Genomic DNA, 20,334 nt, shown 5'->3' with positions numbered 1-20,334 from the left:
TGTGGTGGGTATGTGGGTTGAAACTTGTTTATGATACTAACACGCGTAGAGAGGTAACTCCAGAAAAAAGTATTATGATTCTTATGGGGTGGGTGGGTCATCCTGTTCTTGGGATAGTCACTTTACCCTCACAGTTTCACTCTTCGCCCAGGATGCAAGATGGAAACCGCTGAGTTTTCAGAGCAAACAGTCGAAAAGCTAGGGGCAAAATTTGTAAAGGACCAGCATCCTTTCAAAGGCAGTATTCTTCGACGCTCCATTCCATAGAAATGAAGAAGTCTTAGTGGTTTGGACCACTTGATTCGAGGGCAGAGGTCACCTCACTTTATCCTTCATTTCGTGCTGCAGAAACGGGAATGAAGTTACCATTTCCTCAATGAACGATGCTGTCGAAAAACAATGAGAAAGTGAATGCTAAAGGAAGTCAAGTCAATTAAGAAAAAACCTGCTGCTCCAAAAGAGAGGGAAAGAAAGAGGAAAAAAAAAAGAGAGAGAGCGTACAAACAACTATTCCATCAAACTAGTAGATTTTATTGATCTTCAACTGCAAGTAGATAAGAAAGTTAACGGTAAGATTTCTGGTAGCGTGAGCGGGCTCCTGGTCCACCGAATTTCTTGGCTTCTGCACGGCGTGGGTCAGCCACTAACAGGGAACGGTCATACTGAACGAGGATGTCACGGATCTCCTTCTTAGACACCTCATCCACATCTGAAAAAAAAAAGGGGGAGAGCATTCTCACATCCAATCCAATTGCAGAGGGAAGCCAAACCATTTTCTACTCATTGATGAACCCAAAAAGCCAGCAGCATTAATAAGTTCAATTGAAAAATTGTTTGTGGGTTGCATAACATCATAACCCTTTCACTCCCAGATCTTGTTAATAATACTCCTTACTGTCTAGCATTCAATTCTTATGATGTTAGTATTGAGAATTTGGTATTGGATCAACTACTGGTAATAATCCCTTAATTGATGTTTTTCTTTATTCTCATCAAGTTTAGTTTCTTAGCTTCGCCGACTGGCAGGGACACTGCAACAGCTTGTGCCAATTACTGTGGGCCCAGTAAACCCACCCATCTCACCCCAGGGGAGGAACATCCATCACACAGTAATCTCGTGCGAGGGAAATTAACGTCTCCTGCACCCAACCCTGCAGGAGACGGAACCTCCATTTATTCGTCCCTATCCGAGAAGACTAGAGTATCTAACCATTTCTTGATGTTATAGAAAGGTAGCAAGTTCTTCTCAATTATTTTAAGACCTTGAGTGTTGGTCCGGCCGGGGCTCGAACCCTCGACTTCCTGCACAACAGTCCAGCGCACTGTCCATTGGGCTAACTGGGCCCAATGGATAGTGAAATATCAATAGAATATCACATGTCTGTTTGATATTCTATTGATATTGTCAGGAGAAATTCTGTCTTGATCACTCATAAGAGTTAAAGGGTTAACAGGGGATTTTAGAACACATGTCAACTAATACGTATGATGCACGATCCTCGCAGTAGAGAGCGCCATTTATGCAATAGCGAAAATCAGACCTGAAAAAAATCAGGCCTGTACGGGATTCGAACCACTGAGCTCTGCAATACTAGTGCAGCACTCTACCAATTGAGCTAACAAGCCAACTGGGAGCAGGCCATTAAGTTGATTCGTAATAAACCCGTGATGATAAATCAGATACGATGAATATATGAAGATCGTGCATCATACGTATCTATAACCGCAGTTCAAAATATATGAACTTCATATATTCATCGTATGTCAACTAATGTTGTAAAATCAAAATCAACGCAATCACAACAGCCAATCAGAAGGAAAACATCGCAAGGTGTCCACGGAAATACAAAATAGACGAAACCACATTGGTCACGATTTTGAATCTGATTGTTGTAGAGGGGAGTTATCATATAATGTATTAAACCAAAACAAAGTAATCATGGATCATTTTTACACTCAACTGAGAATTGCACTGCTCTTTGAGACATATGGCTGATATCTACACTCAAACCGAACATGAGAAAACATGATCACACGATACCAAACAAGATACCCAAATATAACTATTTTTGGTTACCAAACAATGATTGACCATGATCAGTTACCAAAAGTTTCCCATTCTGTCAGGGATAAATATTAGTTAGCGCAAATACCAGCATAACCACTAAGAGTTGCAAGCTTTTAAGTCTTACTAAAAAGTCTAGCTTTTTAACAGAGCACCACTGTACTCACATTTTTGGTAATAAGCCACCAAGGCCTTTGAAATGGCTTGACGGATAGCTGTGAAAAGAAAAAAAAAAAAAGATTGTTACACAAATGGACACTCTATGCATGGCAACACACATGTCTACTGGTAAAATAAATCCCATAACAGGGCTTGAAATTAAAAAAAATTGTCAATCGCAATTTGCAAGTAATTCCTAAGATTTAGTTGAAAGTTCGAAAATTTTGGTCGCAAAAGTAGCCTACTTCTACCAGAACCAGAAATTAGAAACGAAGATTTCCTAGAAATTTCATGTGCATCGAATGATGTATTTCTGAAAAAGTGCACCTGCAATACGTTTCTCAGCAAGAAATCAATGATAAAAGTCACACAACGTTTAACTTGAATTTCACAGGATTTTTCAGATAAAACAACAGCAACCAGTAACAAGTAAGACACAAGGCTGTTAAATGATTTATTTATAAGCTAGGCTGTAAAACAGTCGCAAAATTGCCACCAATGGAGAAATTTTAGTCACAAAAGTGAAATCTTAATACGCAAATGAACCCGATACAGGTGCAATTTCAAGCCCTGCATAAAATACACAATAAAATAACTAAGATACTATAAGTGCTCTGAATGACCAAAAAAACCTGTTGCACATAGCACAGGTAAACCCATAGAAAATTGAAGCATACTAGGTTTTGTTTTGAGCTTATTTTAAGAAAGCAATAGACTGAACATTCTCTTGGTTTACCCTCTGTAATAACCTGCTTGAAATATTGGGATGACACTCAAAAAGTTTGCAAATCGCTTTCCGGATGAACAAAATTTCATCATGTTCTCCCAACATCCAATGTGGATTATTACACCTACAAACAGATAGTAAGTGCAGTGTTGCTTATATAACCAACAACAGCTGTCAATCAGCGAGAAACTGACACTGCTTCATCTCCTACTACGATTGCAATCATCAGATCATACCAGAACTTCACACCTATGACCATAATTGTCCAACAATCTACACCATAAGTTTCTACTTCCTCTACTTCTTGACAACATAAATTTACATTACATAGAATTCTACCTATGGTTAAAGATTTTATAAAACACATTTGCTTTTTCTGTTCCTTTTTCTCAGGTCATTATGATGATTAGAGACAGAAGTATATAAAAATGAAAATCCACTGGGAAAAAATATTTGCAATTTGTGCATCAAAAAGGACTTACCATAGACCCTGGATACATGCCCACCACCTTTCACTCTGACACGGATGTCAACACCCTCGAACCTCTCCTTGCCAAGAAGAAGGATGGGCTCCTGAACCTGTGGTGCAGAAACAAATCAACAAATTGTATCTTCTGCTAGCCAAATTCTGTTACATTTTCACAGTTAGAGCTTGTTACAGTTGAAGCTGGACACCTTCGGGATGGGATAAAAATGTCCGTAACTAGAGCTGGCCACTTACGAGAATGGTTCTTGTAATCGGCCACTAGAGGTGTAGGGGATAGATGGCCGCTTACGGGGGCTTGCCCAGCTAACAATACCCAGTCACTAGTGCATATGCTTTGAAATGTACATGGACTTGGATGATGACAAAGCAAACATTGAAATATGATACTGTAATTATTGTAAAATCATTGTGACGAATGGCAATGAAAAATGGTTGATTGATAAAAACAAGATACTGTACAGAGGTGGTTGATTTTCTTTTGGGTGTCCCAGTGTTTTCACAACTTTTGAAAGTAGAAGTTGCACTAAATGGAGTAGGAGTTGCAAGGCCTGAAGAGCCTTGCCTCCTAGGGAGGTCTGGGGGCATGCCCCCCCCCAGAAAATTTTGAATTTCAAGACTCTCCGAGACTCATTTTCCAGTATTTTGAGACGCAAATGAGCAGATTTTAGACATCTAGAACACTGGTAAATCTAGATGCTTTTAATAACTCTGTCACAACATTGCATCTCTTTGGTTCAATAAAGTAATTTTGAAATAGCAAAGTTAAACTGAATCTTTGCCTTGTTCTCAGCAACACACTGCAGCATTTGATACAGTATACCTGCAGTAAGAAACTGCTGCCCACATTGTACCAAAGATTGAGCCGGACTCCTTAGCGGTCATTCGACATATTGCAGAGGATTCAAGAGAGGTTTTCGCGAAATTCCCAAGGGAAACTTCAAGGGTTTTTTCTCAAAAAGTCTTTTGTGGACACCTTGCTCTTTTATCAAAACCTTTATTCATTTTATTATCTTCCAAACACAAAGTAGGCGTCGCAAATCGCAAAGGTTCCATCAGATGCGATGGCCGATGGTTGATTTTGAAAACACTGTGTCCGCTTACAAGAGCTTAAAAACAAAGAAAAAGTCTAAGTCGTAATCCCTGAAAGTGTCTGCGGCCGCTTATGGGAATGTCCACTTACGAGAATGTAAAAATACAGATTTTGTATGGAAGTTAAAACAGGGTTTCAAACAAGGCGGCCGTAAGTAGAGCTGTCCGCTTACGCGAACATCTGTTAAGAGAGCCTCGACTGTATTTAGTAAAACGTGCAAGCCTGTATCCATAGTTGTCAATAAAAGCCTGACAATTAGCTAATCTCCAAAAAAAAAAAAAATAAAGGCTGATAGTTTTGAAAGAAACTGTTTGGGGCTGCGTCGGTGAGAGTAACAAAATAATTTGGATATATCAACAAAGTTGAAGTGGTAAATTGGCCACTGTAACGATTACAAAAGCTGATGTTTTGAGCGTTAGCCCTTTGTTGGAGCGAATAGAGGAATTGTGGGTTGTGTGAGCTTTTAAAGGCAGAGAATGGAGCTACATTATTGGTGGGAACATGGCAACAAGAAAAACAAGAATAAATTAGTGGAATGAAAAGCGTTCATTGATCCCTGTGGGATTTAGACTGCCGGTTTGAAAGATGAACTTTTGTTCAAGATTTTTACGGCTTTCCGTGCTACCTAAGTGTAAGGAAAGACCACAGATTGCAATATGTTGCTTAGAATGATTAGGTAAATTAAAAAAGTGGACTTTCAAAGTACAGTGTGTATGAAAAAAGTCAGCAATCTTGTTTACACCCTTTACACCTTAACATCCCTATGCAAATTCTCATATACTGTTCTCTATACATTTACCAAGGTGCTGACAAAGAGAATTTGTTTGACAATCAAGTGCTTCTTAGTATGAGCGCAATCTTTGCAGTTATGAGCACTACTTAAGCAGTAATAAAAATAAGGCCTGAAAAAAATTCAGGCCTTTACGGGATTCAAACCCATGACCTCTCAAAACCGGTGCAGTGCTCTACCAACTGAGCTAAAAAGCCAACTGGAAGCTTCTTTAGTTGGTGATCATTTCCTTAATGTTTGACTCAGGGCTGATATTTTAAGGAGAAATAAGACACTTGTCACTTTTAGGGGTTAAAGGGTTAATAAGCGAAAAAATAATTCGTAAATATGAACATCTTTAACATGTACAGACCTTCATACGGAGAGTAGAAGGTTCTACTAAGTGCAGTGGACATCCATTAATCTTGACGAGGCCATTTCCACGTTTGCAGAAGGCAACAGCAGTTGCTGTTTTCTGAACAGAGGGATCAAGATGTTTAGTAAATGTGTCACTTCATTAACAGTCAGTCTACGCACAAGATTTTCTGGTACCGAAATCAGGAGATGAATTGTAATTAAATAAACTAGATGAAACCTTCTTTTAACTATGTAAAACTCTTAGCAGAGCAGTGGCAGCAAATCTCAAGGCAACAAGGAATATACAGTAAGTGCCACATCGTCACACTAGCTTGTAACTACCAGCAACTATATATTTTTGTCTCAGCATGTGTCTCACCATTAGAAAACTAATTAAAAATAGAATATCACAGCTTTAACCCTTTACAAGCTAACATCAGTATGCATTTACTCCATACTGTTCTCTATACATTTCCTACGGTGTGAACAACTATCGATAGTTTCTTTAATTGGAGATAATTTCTATAATTCTCATGTCATTAATGCTTGATTCAGGGGTAATACTGTTACAAAAAATACATGCTAATCACCTTGGGGATAAAAGGTTAATTTAAGTATCAAGTTGACTCAATAAGTTTTAGGGACATAATCACGGCTTCAGCAAGTTGAATATATTTATATTTATCTTCATAATTTGAAAAAGTACATGCATTCTCATTTGAACTCCCTGGCGGCATATTTAGTTGAATTTGGGATGAATCATGACACACATTGAATTGGGCCACTCCATGTCAAATCCGCACCCCCTCTATTGAAGGCTTTCCTGTAACACCCCTCCAGAAAAGATATTTTTTAACCCCTTCAGAATTGCCTGAAATTACCCCCTTCAGAATTTTATGTAGCTATTAAGCAAACCAATTGAACCCCCTTCAGAAACTACTTGTGAGAATTTCTGTCAAGGGTATTTTATGGCGACTCCTCTCAGAAATATGGTTCAGCCCCCCTAAGAAAAAACATAGCATTGACCCCCCTCCCCCTTAGAAATCCCAGTCCTTCAAAAGGGGGGGTGCGGATATCAGGTAGAATGGCCTATTATAAGATTCACAAGGAAATTTAAAGACTTTTCGGCTTTGTAAATGTCAACAAAGTTATGGGACAAATGTGACTTGGTTTTACGTCGAAATTAAACGACAACACAATGTGGGACGCCACATTTAAGTCTCTTTTTCTACTAAAGAAAACCAAAGACGAGCCAAAAACTATTTAACCTGAAAGTTGTTTCGAAATCCAGCAACAAAACTACCGACAGAGGTCTCAAAACAAAATTGCTGACACCCCCTCCCACAACTGACAAAGACCACTGTGACTTTCGGTTGACGTCTTAAACTTCAGATATCACCATAAATTAGAATGGCACCTATTGGACATCACGGCCGCCATATTTGTATACACGTGTTACTAACAAACCTACATTGTTCGCAATAATTCTCTCCATTTCTACTAACCTTTCGTCCAAAAACTTGTACTGATTGACTCATCTTAAAAAAAACGACAAATAACGCGAAATCAGAAGCAATTCCAAGCTATAATAAGTGAATAATTTCAAATTAACTATACTAAACTTCAATACCTTTCCGATAAGCTCGAGAGAGTCGAAGCAAGAGAAAAAACACAGTCAGCGCATGCACCAATATGGCGAAACGCATAGAAACGAGGCTACAAAGAAAATCAGGAATAACGAAATTGGAAGGACTCCGGTCTAGGAAGTCAGGGAAAAGAGAGGCGCCAATAAAACGATGCCACTCGCAAGCGATGAAAACTCTCGATATTTTCTCAAATATGGAGTTTGTTCACTCAGCGATTATTTCCATTCTTCTCGTGTCATCTGAACCTCATAATAATTTAGGTGCAAAAATAATGTAGTCAGTTGTATTACCAAGCAGTCACTTCCAGTGTGGGCCGCGACGTTTCAACCTCTCGACGTAATAATAAATCAATAAAACACATTATTGTCAAATTTTTCTATGAACGTGCTAGAATTTCCGCAAAAATACCCTTACGTCTCCCCGGAAAAAGAGTATCTGTTTCCAATCCGTGCATCGGATGGCTATCTTTGACCTTTCATGCAACAAGCGACCAAGAGCAGAAAAATCGACCACCAGTACTTAAATCGCAAGCGAGTTCAAATCCATGCACTGTGCTTTTCCCTCTTTTTTATTTTCTTCTTTTTTTAAAATTTTTCTATGTAATCAAACAGGATAGGCATACACGGTTTTCTTCTGATTTTACATTGGAAGGTGATAGAACCTGTGGCTTATATGGCTCGGATGGTGTAAATCAAAGTTATGTCCTGAAAATTAAACATCGCCGCTGCTTAACATGCCCACCATATATGCAGAAACAGGTCGTACACGTTTTTTTACGAAGTCGGAGACTACACCGCTCATTTCAATGAAAAAAAAAATGGGATTTGTGGGTTAAAGTTTTGAGTATTTTTTGGGCCTTTTGAATCTGAAAACATTTCCTGCGTGGGTGGAAATTTAACACCCTGATCAAAGTCAGAAAGAAATTAATGATTGAGAACTTCCCAATGAACTTTCCGGAAACTTCCCCGGAACTTGCAGGTACCCATTTCATTTAGCTTGCTAAGGCGGGTCAGAGTCGCTCAGTGGAAGGTCTAAGCCGAGACCTTCGATAATTCTCCCATCTTCACGATGAGCAACTTTTCAACTTCTTGTCAAAAATCTATGACTGATGAAGGCGACGATATTCCACAATGGCTTAGTTTACTGATTGTGTTATCGGTAAGTTCAACGGTTTTCCTCGCCTTGGTGTTAAACTGTAATCCATATCTGACCAGTGAAATCGGTTACGCCGATGGAGGGGACATGTATTCTCATCAGATAGAAATCCTCTACCTGAAGGAACTACTTCAAAGTGGAGCAACGGATTTTTGGTTCGACGAAGTCACGTTGGGTTACCCTTTCTTCCTCGCGTATAATCCATTTCCGTGTTTAGTTACATCCATCTTGATGATCCTCACAGAATCGTAAGTACCTATTACTTTTCATCCTATCCGGGTCAAAACGTTATGGCAATCGAAAACTTAGGGTAAATTTGAATCATAAACTCTCCAGTAGATGTGACTTGTTAGAAAAAACAAGGCAAGTATCAAGCTGAAAACATCATTGTTACGGGTAAAGTTGGGGACTCCATGACCGACCGAGCATAACCCATTGCATCTGATTGTGTTGGCTCATAATGACTGAATTATAATGTTTCTGAAGGTCAGGCATTTCAAAATGATTGTCCAGAGTATTTAGAAGCTATCCCATTCGGGACAATGGTTTTTCTTCTGTCTGTCATTACCTATTTAGTACATTTTTAAAAAGAAAGACACAGTGTTAGTCTCAGTGTACAGTGTGTTCCATCATGTCTCCCTAAGTACCTGCCTTCGGTTCATGATCTTGTGCAGAGTGAAAAACATTCCAGTTGCCTGATAACTGGGAAAAAAATGTTTTTATCTTATTTGTGTTATTGAAATTTATAATTGATTCAATCCAGTGGCATTTTTGTTCGAGTTGTTACGGCGAAATTTAGCAAATGTTTTTGAGGAAGCAAGCGAGAATCAAAGAGTAAACTCAAGTGTTGACGAACTCTCGATAGAGATTTTTTTTCCAGTGGAATGTAAACTTTCCCAGGCTAAATCAATGTCACATATTTCTGGTAAAAGTTCGCAATCGCGAGCAATTCGTGAGCTCGAGTGAACGAAGGAAACGAGTTGTTGACAGCCAAGCACTTAGAGCTCGAAGTCGAAGGTTTAATAAAACTGAAATCTGCGTAAAGGGACTTTTTAGACTGAAAAAAGTGGGAAAACTTCGAGAAGATCTGACAAACCTTTAACAGGATTCGAATGCCAGATGGACTAAAATAGAACGTGCCATCTCAAAAATAGATCGATGATATTGACCATTTGAAGGCTAACTTGAAAGAAGTTCAACCATGAAGGATTTGGTATAACCTTCACGATCACAAACGAACTTCGAGAACATTCGAAAAAAGCAACAGAAATCATGGGAAAGAATAAAACTTTTGCAGATATCTCTCTTCCGAAATTTCAGTATTCGAGTATAAAGAAGGTAGACTAAACAGCCCTGTGTGAATATCTTTGTTTCTTAGTTTCGATTACACCTTTAGGAAACTTAATAACGGTCATCACATTGGCAAGAGACGTGACTACCCATCAAGGTAAAGCTGCTAAGCAATGCAAAAGACCAAGAAAAAAAAAAAAAGAAAAAAAGACCTCGCGCTTGCCAGAATAAGCTTAAGCAAAGACTTCACCTGTAAACATCATAACTAACTATTTTAGCTCTTGTACAGATATATGTATGAATATATATGGATAATCTCCATTTTATGTTTTCTCGAAGATATTAGCTCCAACAAGCTACTCTAAAATACGAGATGAAATAAAGTTTATGATGATGATGATGATAACTCCGCGAAAAAGCTCTTACGCTGGTGGAAAAATTTTGGAAAAGAGAAATGGCACTCAGATTTACCATGGGAAAATTTTTTGTCGACGGAAAGGCAATTCCAGTGGGGTATTCCTCGTAATTTTTGCTCGATATTGCTAAATTCATTCGAATATTTTTACTCTTCTGGGAGAGCAAACAGCTTAGTGTCATAAAACAATAGTTGGTTCATTAGTGCCGAGGATGCCCTAACGTGCGATGTCACCGGCGAGTGTGATTCCAAGAGCTGAACAAAACTGTATAAATATAGCCGTGTTTGCTATCAAAGCTGATTATTCTCCATCAAACCTTGAACGGATTATACAACTTTTCGGTTTACTAGACTTATTAGTCGCGGCTTGCCGCTGGCCTGAATTTGAAGATTTATGGGTTGAGTAGATCTTAGGATGTGCAACATCAAAATTTATTTAATCAGAAGTGAATTCACTTTTTATCTCTGCATCTTCTTTGTAGTACCAACGAACAAACAAACAAAAAAACAGCGACTCCTTTTTTACTCGTAAAAGGTATATTAAGTGAAATAATTCCGCGAAAACTACTCATAATTAAAAGTCAATTTGTAAAAACATATTTTAATCACTACAGGAGCTTAGTTGCTAGTTGAGGATTTCTAGCTAGTAGCCTCTACCCATTCAAACTCGGTTCTTTACTACTATAAAAAGAGTAACAAGATAAAAAGGAACCAGACTTATTAGATAATGTAGCATTACTCTGACACAAGACAGATACCAGGATTTCTATTCAAGGTACTTGCTGTGCTGTTCTGACAGTAAATAACGTTTCAATTATTTGGTAAAAGAGAATGTATTCATGTCTTTCAAGTAATATGGGATTTCTTGCCAGGGATCTATTGCTTGATACTGAAGTGTTTTTTCGTCTTTGTTGGTTCAGAAATTTCGATGATGAAGTTTGCAGAAATGTTGCTTTGACGCACACCTTGTGTTGTACTGTTTCTTGCCAACTAGGGGTATAATGAAAGATTTTATCAATTACACTTGGTACAAACCCTTTATGCCACATAGATGCGCAAACTTTAGAGTGAGAAAACGATAGATATTATTTACTGTTAGGACATCTAGAAGATTAATGTAAAGAAGTGAACTCGTTGTGAAAGGCCTAGAGACAGTTGCAAAAATATATATATATAATCGCATGACCATATTTTGGTTAGATTATAACTTCGAAATACTTACTGTATTTTGCATCCTTTCAGTTAAAGATTGATTCCTGATGGGAATATTTCATTACCGAAGATTGTCGACCAGTTACGACACTCAACCTTTATTCTGTAAATACTATATAAACTGCAAGAGCAATATCATTAAAAGACAAATTGATAACGAACTTACTCGCTCACCCACTAAACAGAGTTCAAGTGATATAGCAGAAAATGGGCATGTTCAGGTAAATGCCAACTTAGAGTACGGAGAAGATTTAAGTGATCACACCTGTTATGGGGTAATCAGAAGTTAACTGGGATTACGTTCATTTGTTTAATTTTATCAATCAGAAAAAAGTCAAAGCAAATTTAGCACACAGAACAGGTGGGAATGAGTATACACTGTGGAAGCAGAGGTCACTTCCGCCTATTCATACTAGATCCGTCTGGGTCATTTTGGAGACAGCAAGGCAAGGATAGACTTAATCAATTATCGAAACCATCTCCGCAATTACCGAGTGAATAAGTGTCAAAGCACAATCCAGTGTTTCTTTCTTGGTTACTCTAAGAATGCATTTCGATTGGGTGCCATAAAAACCAGAACCAACTTAATCACAGGCTGTCAATCAAAACAAAATTGACTCATGGTGCGAGATTGAAGGAGTAGCCAATGAAACCTCAAAGTAAAAACAAACAAACTGCTCGAGGCTTGGGAAACGAGGGTGAACAATCAGTTTTGAATCTGATTGATCGAGAAAGTGGAGCAAAGTAACGCAAAACAAAAGCAATTCCAGATTACCTCGACACATGTACAATTATAAAATTGCTCTCATCATCATAGAGAAGGACCCACTCTGCATAGTTGCTGTTTCTAGCATTTTTAGTAATACAAGAGAATTAAACTTTTCAAGACGCTGATTTCAAGGATAATTAAATTCAAATGCATGTAGTCATACATATATCTTATTAACCAAGTGCGAGGGCCGTACTGGGAGAATATCGGCCCGAGGTCTTGACAGTACGGACCGGGCGCAGCGAGGTCCGTACAAAAAAGACCGAGGGCCGATATTCTTCCAGTACGGTTCCGAGCGAGCTTGGTTAATAAGAGATTTATTATACGACTGAAGTTCGAAGGGACACAAGTGCGGTATCATTCGGGACCATTCGGGACAGTGCCCGGTCCAATACTGAGAGAATATTGACCGGCAATAGAGCATTTTGATTGGTTGATTTTAGTTATTGGCCCTCTGCCTGCCCGAGTCGTGTAATAAATGTAGTTATTTTGCGGAGAGGTCTTTAGGGAGGTAAGCTAAGTCGTTACCATCGGCTCTCTGTGGAATTAAACCATTCTATTCTGTTTACAGATTTATCAGTCCCCTGTTGTTGTTCCGATGGATGTATCTCGTCATTCTCTCAGTAATGCCATGGACATGGTTGATTGGCCTGCGTAAGCTAGGACTGACACGATTGGAGGCGACTTTGGTTTCCCTTTGCGTGTATTCCATAAATAGCTGGCGAAAGTTTGGATTGGAGCTGGAAGCATTTCAGTATTATGGACTCTTCACACAGGCTCATGGAATGGCTATATTTCCAATGGCAGGTATATACTTACTTGTTGAAGAGCAGCTCGATCTAATTGATTGTCGAAGTAGAAAGCATGCATTTCAAAAGAGTATCGTAAAACTAAAATCCAACGGGTTACAACAGGTAATCAGTGGCCACGGAGCCAAAGTACAAACACGTAAGCTACCTAGAACGCGGGAAAAAGCGAGAGATCAGGTCTCGAATGGCTTTAGTTTGGTATCTGATTGGTCGAAAGGGTGTCACAAGTTTTCTGAAGCAATCAGAGACCTTTCTGTAGCAAAATCAACTTAATCCCAAATTTCTCTAGAAACTGAAGGGAAAACTATTCTGCACTGGCTTTGATTAGTCACGCCATGCGACTGATTAGTCAAACTATACGACTGATTGGTCACGCAATGCGACTGATTAGTCACACTATGCGACAGATTAGTCACGCTGTGCGACTGATTAGTCACGCTATGTGACTGACTAGTTACGCTATGCGACTGATTAGTCACGCTATGCTACTGATTAGTCACGCTATGCGACTGATCAATCACGCCATGCGACTGATTAGTCACGCTATGTGACTACGGTACAAAAAGCATGCTTCACTTCCTCAACCAATCATACGCGAAAAGAAAACCGACTTGCAACTTGGTCATTCGTATTTCCTCGTTGGCGACCTGATACTTGTGATATCTTTGTCTGGTTCGTCATTGTAATCTCAGTTTTAATGTCGGTTTCATTGAGCTCAGTCGAAAATCGTTCTCGCTGTGAGTGTTCTTGTTAAATATTGTGTTTAATGTTGCCCCTTTAAGGACGAGAGAGTGAACCTGTGGCGGGTGTTTGATGCGACAATCTTACTTGGCACATCGGAACGACTTTGACAGTTCGCGCAAACTTAATTAAAGATGAAGTTGTGAAGTCTTAGATCGTAATCATGTTGACATTTGATTCACAGTTTCCAGACTCTAATTTCTATCTCATAAAACTTATCTTGACTACAACTAAAGCCCTTACTTTTCATGAGGTCTTGTTTTCCATTTCAGCTGGGTTCCTGTATAAGTACATTATATATGGCCTTGGCTCAAGAAATAAAACAGTGTTACTGGTCGTCCTCAACTTCACTGCGCATGCGTTCTTCGGCATCTATCTTGGCATAGTGACCGGAGTAACCTTGGTAGTAGATTTGTTTACCAATCCACTGCCTTTTAAAAGGAAAATATGGTCGCCTTCAATCTCGCGCGCATGCTCCGTGCACTTTCTAACTGTTGCTTTGCTGTCGTGGTGGATTATCCCAGTGTTAGTAAATTTTAAATACATTGGAGGTTTACCTTGGAAGAATGACAGTGAGAACGGCTACCAGGCTGGATTTATTCTTAGAAAGTTATTTTCCGGGGACGTTTTTGACCACGAAAGATCATTTCCATTTATTACTGTCGGAGTGATAGCAGGGTTACCTTGTGTCTGTTTTACATGGAGAAGGAAGGACAGAAATACATTGTACCATAGCGCTAAACGAAGAATGATACTTACTTGGCTTGGTGCACTGTTCTGTGCGACTTTGTTTCTTTTTTTGGGAAGAACTTTTTCAGGTCGGTTCTACGACTTGATTCCATTTCATAAAGAAATAGAAGCCACTCGCTATTTGAATGGCATTCATTTTTGTGGACTTCTACTGATGGCAATCTCTTTTTCATGTTTCCTCCGTTTCTTTTGTGAAACCTTGTGTAGAGTTTCGAAAGGGTTCTTCAAATGCCGTGTCGTCTTAATTGCGACGATGCTGGTCGTAACACCGGTTTTCCTCAGCTTTCGACTTCAGGAAATTAATTACCGTCTGTCGGTGACCGAAATCCAGGATCTACCTGACGCTCTCAATGAATTGAAAACTTATCCAAGCGATGGACGGATTCTGGCACAGAAAGCTTTGGGTGAGTAAATGTTCAGTGCTCTGTTTTGTTCAGTTGCCTTGCGGCTTAATTAGCGATTACGTATACGTTTTTCTTTCTTCCCAGTGCGCAATATTTCCCACTCAGTGCATGAACAAGTTTAGGAAACAGGAATTAATTTACGTCGTTTTTTTTTACAGGTACTGGTGATCCTTTAACGCTAGCCCTTCTACCTCACTACAGCAGAAAGCCCGGTGAGTCCTCAAATTTTGAAGGGCAGCTAAGAATCGCTTGTAAGACTAAATAAATGGGAAAAGAAAAAATATGAATTTTACAGTAAGTTTTGGATTGATTAATCAGTGCGGAACATTTGCGGACTAAGACACAAATGACAGCATACCCTTAGCCCGTCAAACAACCACGTGCACTTGGTATCAATACCTTGGAACTGAGGATATTGTGGGGAAACAGATTCGATGAACATAACATAACCTCGTCTTTATCTACATTTGGGATTTTAGCGGGAACTTTGTAGGTCTTCAGACCGAGAGATCTGGGTTCGAGTTCCCGCCGGGTCATCAATGTTGCTTTTGAGGGCAAAGACCCTTAACACGAAGGAGCGTAAACGGGTGTGAGTGAGCTGTGCAGTAAGGAAAGTGAGATTTGGCTGGGACAAACGTTAACAATCATTTCTTCTTGCACTTCTCTCAGTGGTTTCGTCTTACGAAATTGGGAAAAGCTGCAGGTCGTTCATGAGAAGATAATTTAATCTTGAATTTATAATAGACTTTATAATTCCAACTGTGTTCTTTCTGCTATCCAGGAATTCTCACCTATTCCAGAGGCTATCACGATTCGCTGTCCCTCTACTATTTGGAAATGTTGCCACTCAGTCTCGAGATAACACCTTGGTTTCCTGATTTGTTACGTCTATACAACATTCGTTTCCTTGCCACATACCGGATCGCTTTACCTTCGCATGTTCTGAAGGTTTGTCAGCTAAGGCACCTGGCCTTCATAGGAGACATCGAAGTTTTCGTCAGAACATTCGAAGAGAACTATGGATATTTTGAGTTTGTCCATGTGCCTGGCGCTATCACGGGTGATTTAAAAGGCATACGTGAGGCTGTGTTGATATCTACCCAACTGTTCACCTACAGAGTGGTATTCGCTGTAAATCCTCACAGCACTTTTAACCATCCACCCTTCAAAATTGTTGTATCCAATAAAAATGCAGACGGAAACTTACTCAATTTTCTCGCTGGAAATGAGTTCAGGATAAAGTGGTTTGTTAACCAAAGGCGAGTGAAAGAAAAAGCTTTCCTCGAGGATATAAAGTTTGGGCTCCACCCCGGAGGTGTTTTTTCACGAGTTCTGCAAGAGGAAGTAGGAAGGAACTTTTACAAAGCTTATGTCCATGTAGTTGAGCGAGTCTGGAGCAAGGTATGCTTTTCTGTTTGAGTAAAGGCTGATAGTTTCGAAAGAAACTGTTTGGGGCTGCGTCGGTGGGAGTAACGAAATAATTTGGATATATCAACAAAGTTGAAGTGGTAAATTGGCCACTGTAACGATTACAAAAGCTGAAGTTTCGAGCGTTAGCCCTTCTGTTTGAGGATTGAGGCATACCGTAAATTCCTGAATTAATTAGTTTATCCCCAGGCCACAAGGGTTTCATTGAAAGCCAGTTACCTATGGTCTACCGCCGCCTATAAGAATAAGACTGCGTTCACACTTGGTGCTCAAGCATGGTGCCCAAGTACGATTCTTCACGAGTACTAATGTGAACACACCTTTTTTTTTTCAAGTACCCACGCCAGAATCTGGGCACCGTGCCCGTACACCTTGTGCTCGGGCACTGAACCGGGCACTAATATATCGAATACCCAGTGTCTGAACCCAGCACCATTTTGTGCTGGTGCCCTGGTACATGTACTAATGCTCGGGCACCAAGTGTGAACACAGCCGGAAGACCTCTTACTGCTATCTCTTTAAAATGCGAGTTATATTTGGCCAGGTTTTTTGAGAAAAAAATGGAAAAAATGACACCCTCTAGAAAGAGGCGTCGAACTTTCCCCTAAATTTAAAACAAGCACCCTGGCCAGTTAACCCGAGGAGTACGGTAAGTGAAAAATCATTAAGTCAGTTGCGAACAGCCTGGAATTCGGAGCCGTAGCCAGACTTCAGAACAGGACGAGGCAAGTTTCGGGTCTGGCATGCCTCCTCCAGAAAATTTTGAAATCTAGAGGCTCAGAAATGCTCTTTCAAGCATCTTCCGTGGCACTTTTCTTTAGAAAAGTCAATCTTGGGCAAGTGTGGAAGTTCACTTTTTTATTGCCGAGCGATACTGGTGCAAAAAAAAAAAACAAAGGAAAAGGCCAAAATCAAGACGAGGCAATTGCCTCGTCTTGCCTAATGCTAGCAACGGCCCTGGAATTAAACCATGAAAACTAAGTCATGCTGTGATCAAAATGGTTTGTGGTTTCAATTATTTGACAAAATATCCTAATTTTTTGGCATTGAGCAACTAGCATCCTCACTTTTTTTTGGAAATTTTTTTTTCCAGAATTTCTACAAGACAGAGCACCTTCTTCTTAAAGTGACTTATCATCCTTACTGGAAATGCGCGTTCTATTCGTCAGTGGAAGCAACTGACGGTGCTCGTGATTGGCGCGAGGTTCTTGTGCATCACGTGACACCGAACCTGATGAGTATAGTTTTACCTCCTGGAAAACATCACGTGATCTGTCAATATAAGAATCCAATTTATCAGAAAGTCGGTTTCGTGTTATTTTATATGATTTTTACTGCTTTAATGGTGAAAGAATTTTTTCGAGTCATTGTAAATTCTGATTGAGAATTTGAACCTCTTCTGGTTACTTTCTCAGTTGAAAATGCAAATGAGGTGACTCATTAAAACGTAGGCAGTACTAGATATTAAACAATGTGCTTTATGATTTTTTAAAAACTCTCACAGGTGCGTCCAGTCTGGTATCCCCTTAAGATAAACGAAACATCAGGTACAAAAAACAACAAGTAACTCAGACATATAGGGGATTAAACCTTACTCATCACCTGTGGGGGGGAAGGGGCGAAGGATTTTTGGGGAGGATGACAAGGTTTTCAGGGAGAACGGAGGGGGATCAGTCATCGCCAACAGAGTATGAAGGGAGGACTATAGAAAATTGTCTGTCAATGAGGGGGAACATAGACCTTTATGAGGAGATCGGGTAAATTTTATGGTGACACAACCAAAATCCTGCAAACCCCCCCAGGAGGGTCTCCATGGGGGGGGTTAGGTTGACGGTTAAAAGTGGGCCCTTTTGGCGGTTAAATTTTAGGTCATTCGATGGTTGACGGTTAAATTTTCGGAATGTCGTTAATAAAACGAACTAAACGCGCGACTTTTGCTGTAATTTTTCATAATGACGCATTTGCAAAGAACTGTTAATTTATAACACCTTTTATTAATAATTGACTTAACGTTTTACGACGCCGGAGGTGTTTTGTTTCCACACCGGAAGTCAGGTCTGTCGCTAACCATGTTACTCGCGACTAGAAGTTAAAGAACCTACATAAATGTATTTTTGTGATATATCAAGACTTTTATTTATAAACAACAGAGCTTGACCTCAATTAAGGCAATCGCTTAGCTCTTAATTAAGAATAACTGAGACATTTGATAGTCTATATTCGATTTTCGAAAACGCTCTCCAGAGTGGCATGTAATTGCACAGCAATAACGGTCTTCGTCGTTTATTATTTTGAATGGATGTATACGCAATCTGATTGGTTCTTGCTCATGATCTATTGGAGGACACACGCATAGATGACGTCACCATTAACATCCTTTTGCTTTCTAATCATATAAAACAAATAGATTCCATACTGCTGTTCGTTTGGTCAGTTATATAAAAGATCACAGAATACGTCAAAATTTAGTGTCCCGATGTGTTGAACCAAAAAAAAATTACGCAGTGACTATTAACTGCTAACAAGATTATCCGTTTCGTCTGGAGTTATCGACGAAGAGTGACACCAGGTAACTTAATTAGGCGCCCGGGTTACAAGTTAATACGTAATTGTCTTTGTTCGTGGTTTTCGTTCTTTGCTTAGCTTAGTTTTTACGTTAACTTTGTCAATTAGTTATATATTGCGAGTCATTTTTCTTCTCGATCCGGTGAAATGTTGGTAGCAGAGTGGTTAGGGTGACTTCCGCGGGATCTCAATGTTAGTTTATTTTTGGTGATTATCAACCGCTGGACAGCCTCTTTACAAGAAAACCAATCGCTTGGAATAGCTAGGACTCCGTGCTCGTTCCGAGTGTAAAGGAATACATTACAACAACAACAACGACAAAACAAAACAAACGAAACAACAACAACATAAAAAAATCGAAAAGGCGTCCTTCTCTTTTCCATTAAAAGATTCTTTGGATATATTTGGAATAAATATTGACAATAGGTTGCGTTTTGATAATTATATATCAACTATTTGTAAGAAGATAAATGGCCAGTTCCATGTAATGCTAAGATTTCGTAAACTTATCTCTAAAGATACTCTACTAAGATTGTATAAGGCTTTTATTATGCCACATTTTAACTATTGTTCGTCTGTATGGCACTTTTGTGGTGCGCGTAGTACTGAGAAGATAGATACTTTAAACAAGCGAACTCTTAGAGTTATCTTGCAGGATTATAATTCTCCCTATGACTCTCTACTTAGCAAAGTTAACTCCAAATCTCTGTATAAAAGACGCCTTCAGACTTTCTTAATTATATTGTACAAGAGCTTGTTTTTTAACTGCTATCCAGGCTATCTAAAGAATATGTTTAGTTTCCGGTCTGTATCCTATAATCTACGCGGAAATTATATTTTGTCTCTACAGTCTACAAAACCACTACTTATTGTCTTCACTCCCTTTCATATATGGCTTCAAAACTATGGAACTCTCTTCCGGACTCTTTTAGAACGTCTGACTTTTCTGATTTCAAGCGCAAGATCCTACAGTATGACTCTTTCTCATAGTTAAATTTTAGAATGTTACAATTTTACATTTTAGTAGTATTTAGAATTATATTTGTAACTCGAAGATACTAGCTTATTCTTTAACTACTCCAAATTCGAGATTAAATAAAGTATATGTATGTATGTATGCATGCGTCCATAGTTATTAGTAAATTTCCCCCAAAAAAGTTAGATGTGTAGAGTCAGTAAAGTGTATTTGCCCCACGGAGGGGGCATAATAGTTTTCCAGCCATTTTGGTCTCAGAAAGGGAACAGGTTTTGACCACCAGGGGTGATTTTTTTAAAAGAGAAATTATACGCTAGTCACTCTTAAGTTTCACAGGCTTAATAGGAAAATCATTGCTTAGTCTAGCTGAAAATGGCATGTTAAATCTCGCGGAAGTCTACCCTTTGTGCAAGCTTTCATTTTCAATTGGGACAGCTCTTAAAAATGGAGAGATATTTCTTGCAGACTCTTATCATTTACAGTCAAACAGCATTTTACATCAACTACAAACATGACGGTA

At 39.2% G+C, this 20,334-nt stretch overlaps 2 protein-coding genes across 2 annotated transcripts; one reads left to right on the top strand and one right to left on the bottom strand.

Annotated features, from left to right (window-relative positions):
• Positions 1 to 510: 510 nt before the first annotated feature.
• LOC111322850 (small ribosomal subunit protein uS9) lies at positions 511 to 7,369 on the bottom strand. Its single transcript, XM_022926050.2, has 6 exons — positions 7,285 to 7,369; positions 7,160 to 7,192; positions 5,671 to 5,772; positions 3,434 to 3,530; positions 2,233 to 2,280; positions 511 to 709 (listed from the first exon to the last, which is right to left on the bottom strand). Exons 2-6 carry the CDS (start codon positions 7,190 to 7,192, stop codon positions 564 to 566), a joined length of 426 nt encoding a protein of 141 aa, XP_022781785.1. The 5' UTR covers positions 7,285 to 7,369; the 3' UTR covers positions 511 to 563.
• An 897-nt stretch (positions 7,370 to 8,266) lies between these two features.
• On the top strand, positions 8,267 to 17,786 carry LOC111322846 (uncharacterized). Its single transcript, XM_022926046.2, has 6 exons — positions 8,267 to 8,703; positions 12,713 to 12,948; positions 13,964 to 14,845; positions 15,004 to 15,057; positions 15,627 to 16,246; positions 17,367 to 17,786. Exons 1-6 carry the CDS (start codon positions 8,369 to 8,371, stop codon positions 17,655 to 17,657), a joined length of 2,418 nt encoding a protein of 805 aa, XP_022781781.2. The 5' UTR covers positions 8,267 to 8,368; the 3' UTR covers positions 17,658 to 17,786.
• Positions 17,787 to 20,334: the final 2,548 nt, after the last annotated feature.

The sequence above is a fragment of the Stylophora pistillata genome, chromosome 10, assembly GCF_964205215.1.
Source record: "Stylophora pistillata chromosome 10, jaStyPist1.2, whole genome shotgun sequence".
NCBI lineage: Eukaryota > Metazoa > Cnidaria > Anthozoa > Scleractinia > Pocilloporidae > Stylophora > Stylophora pistillata.
Note: the sequence above shows the minus strand (reverse complement) of the source record. Positions and strands in the feature narration are given on the sequence as shown.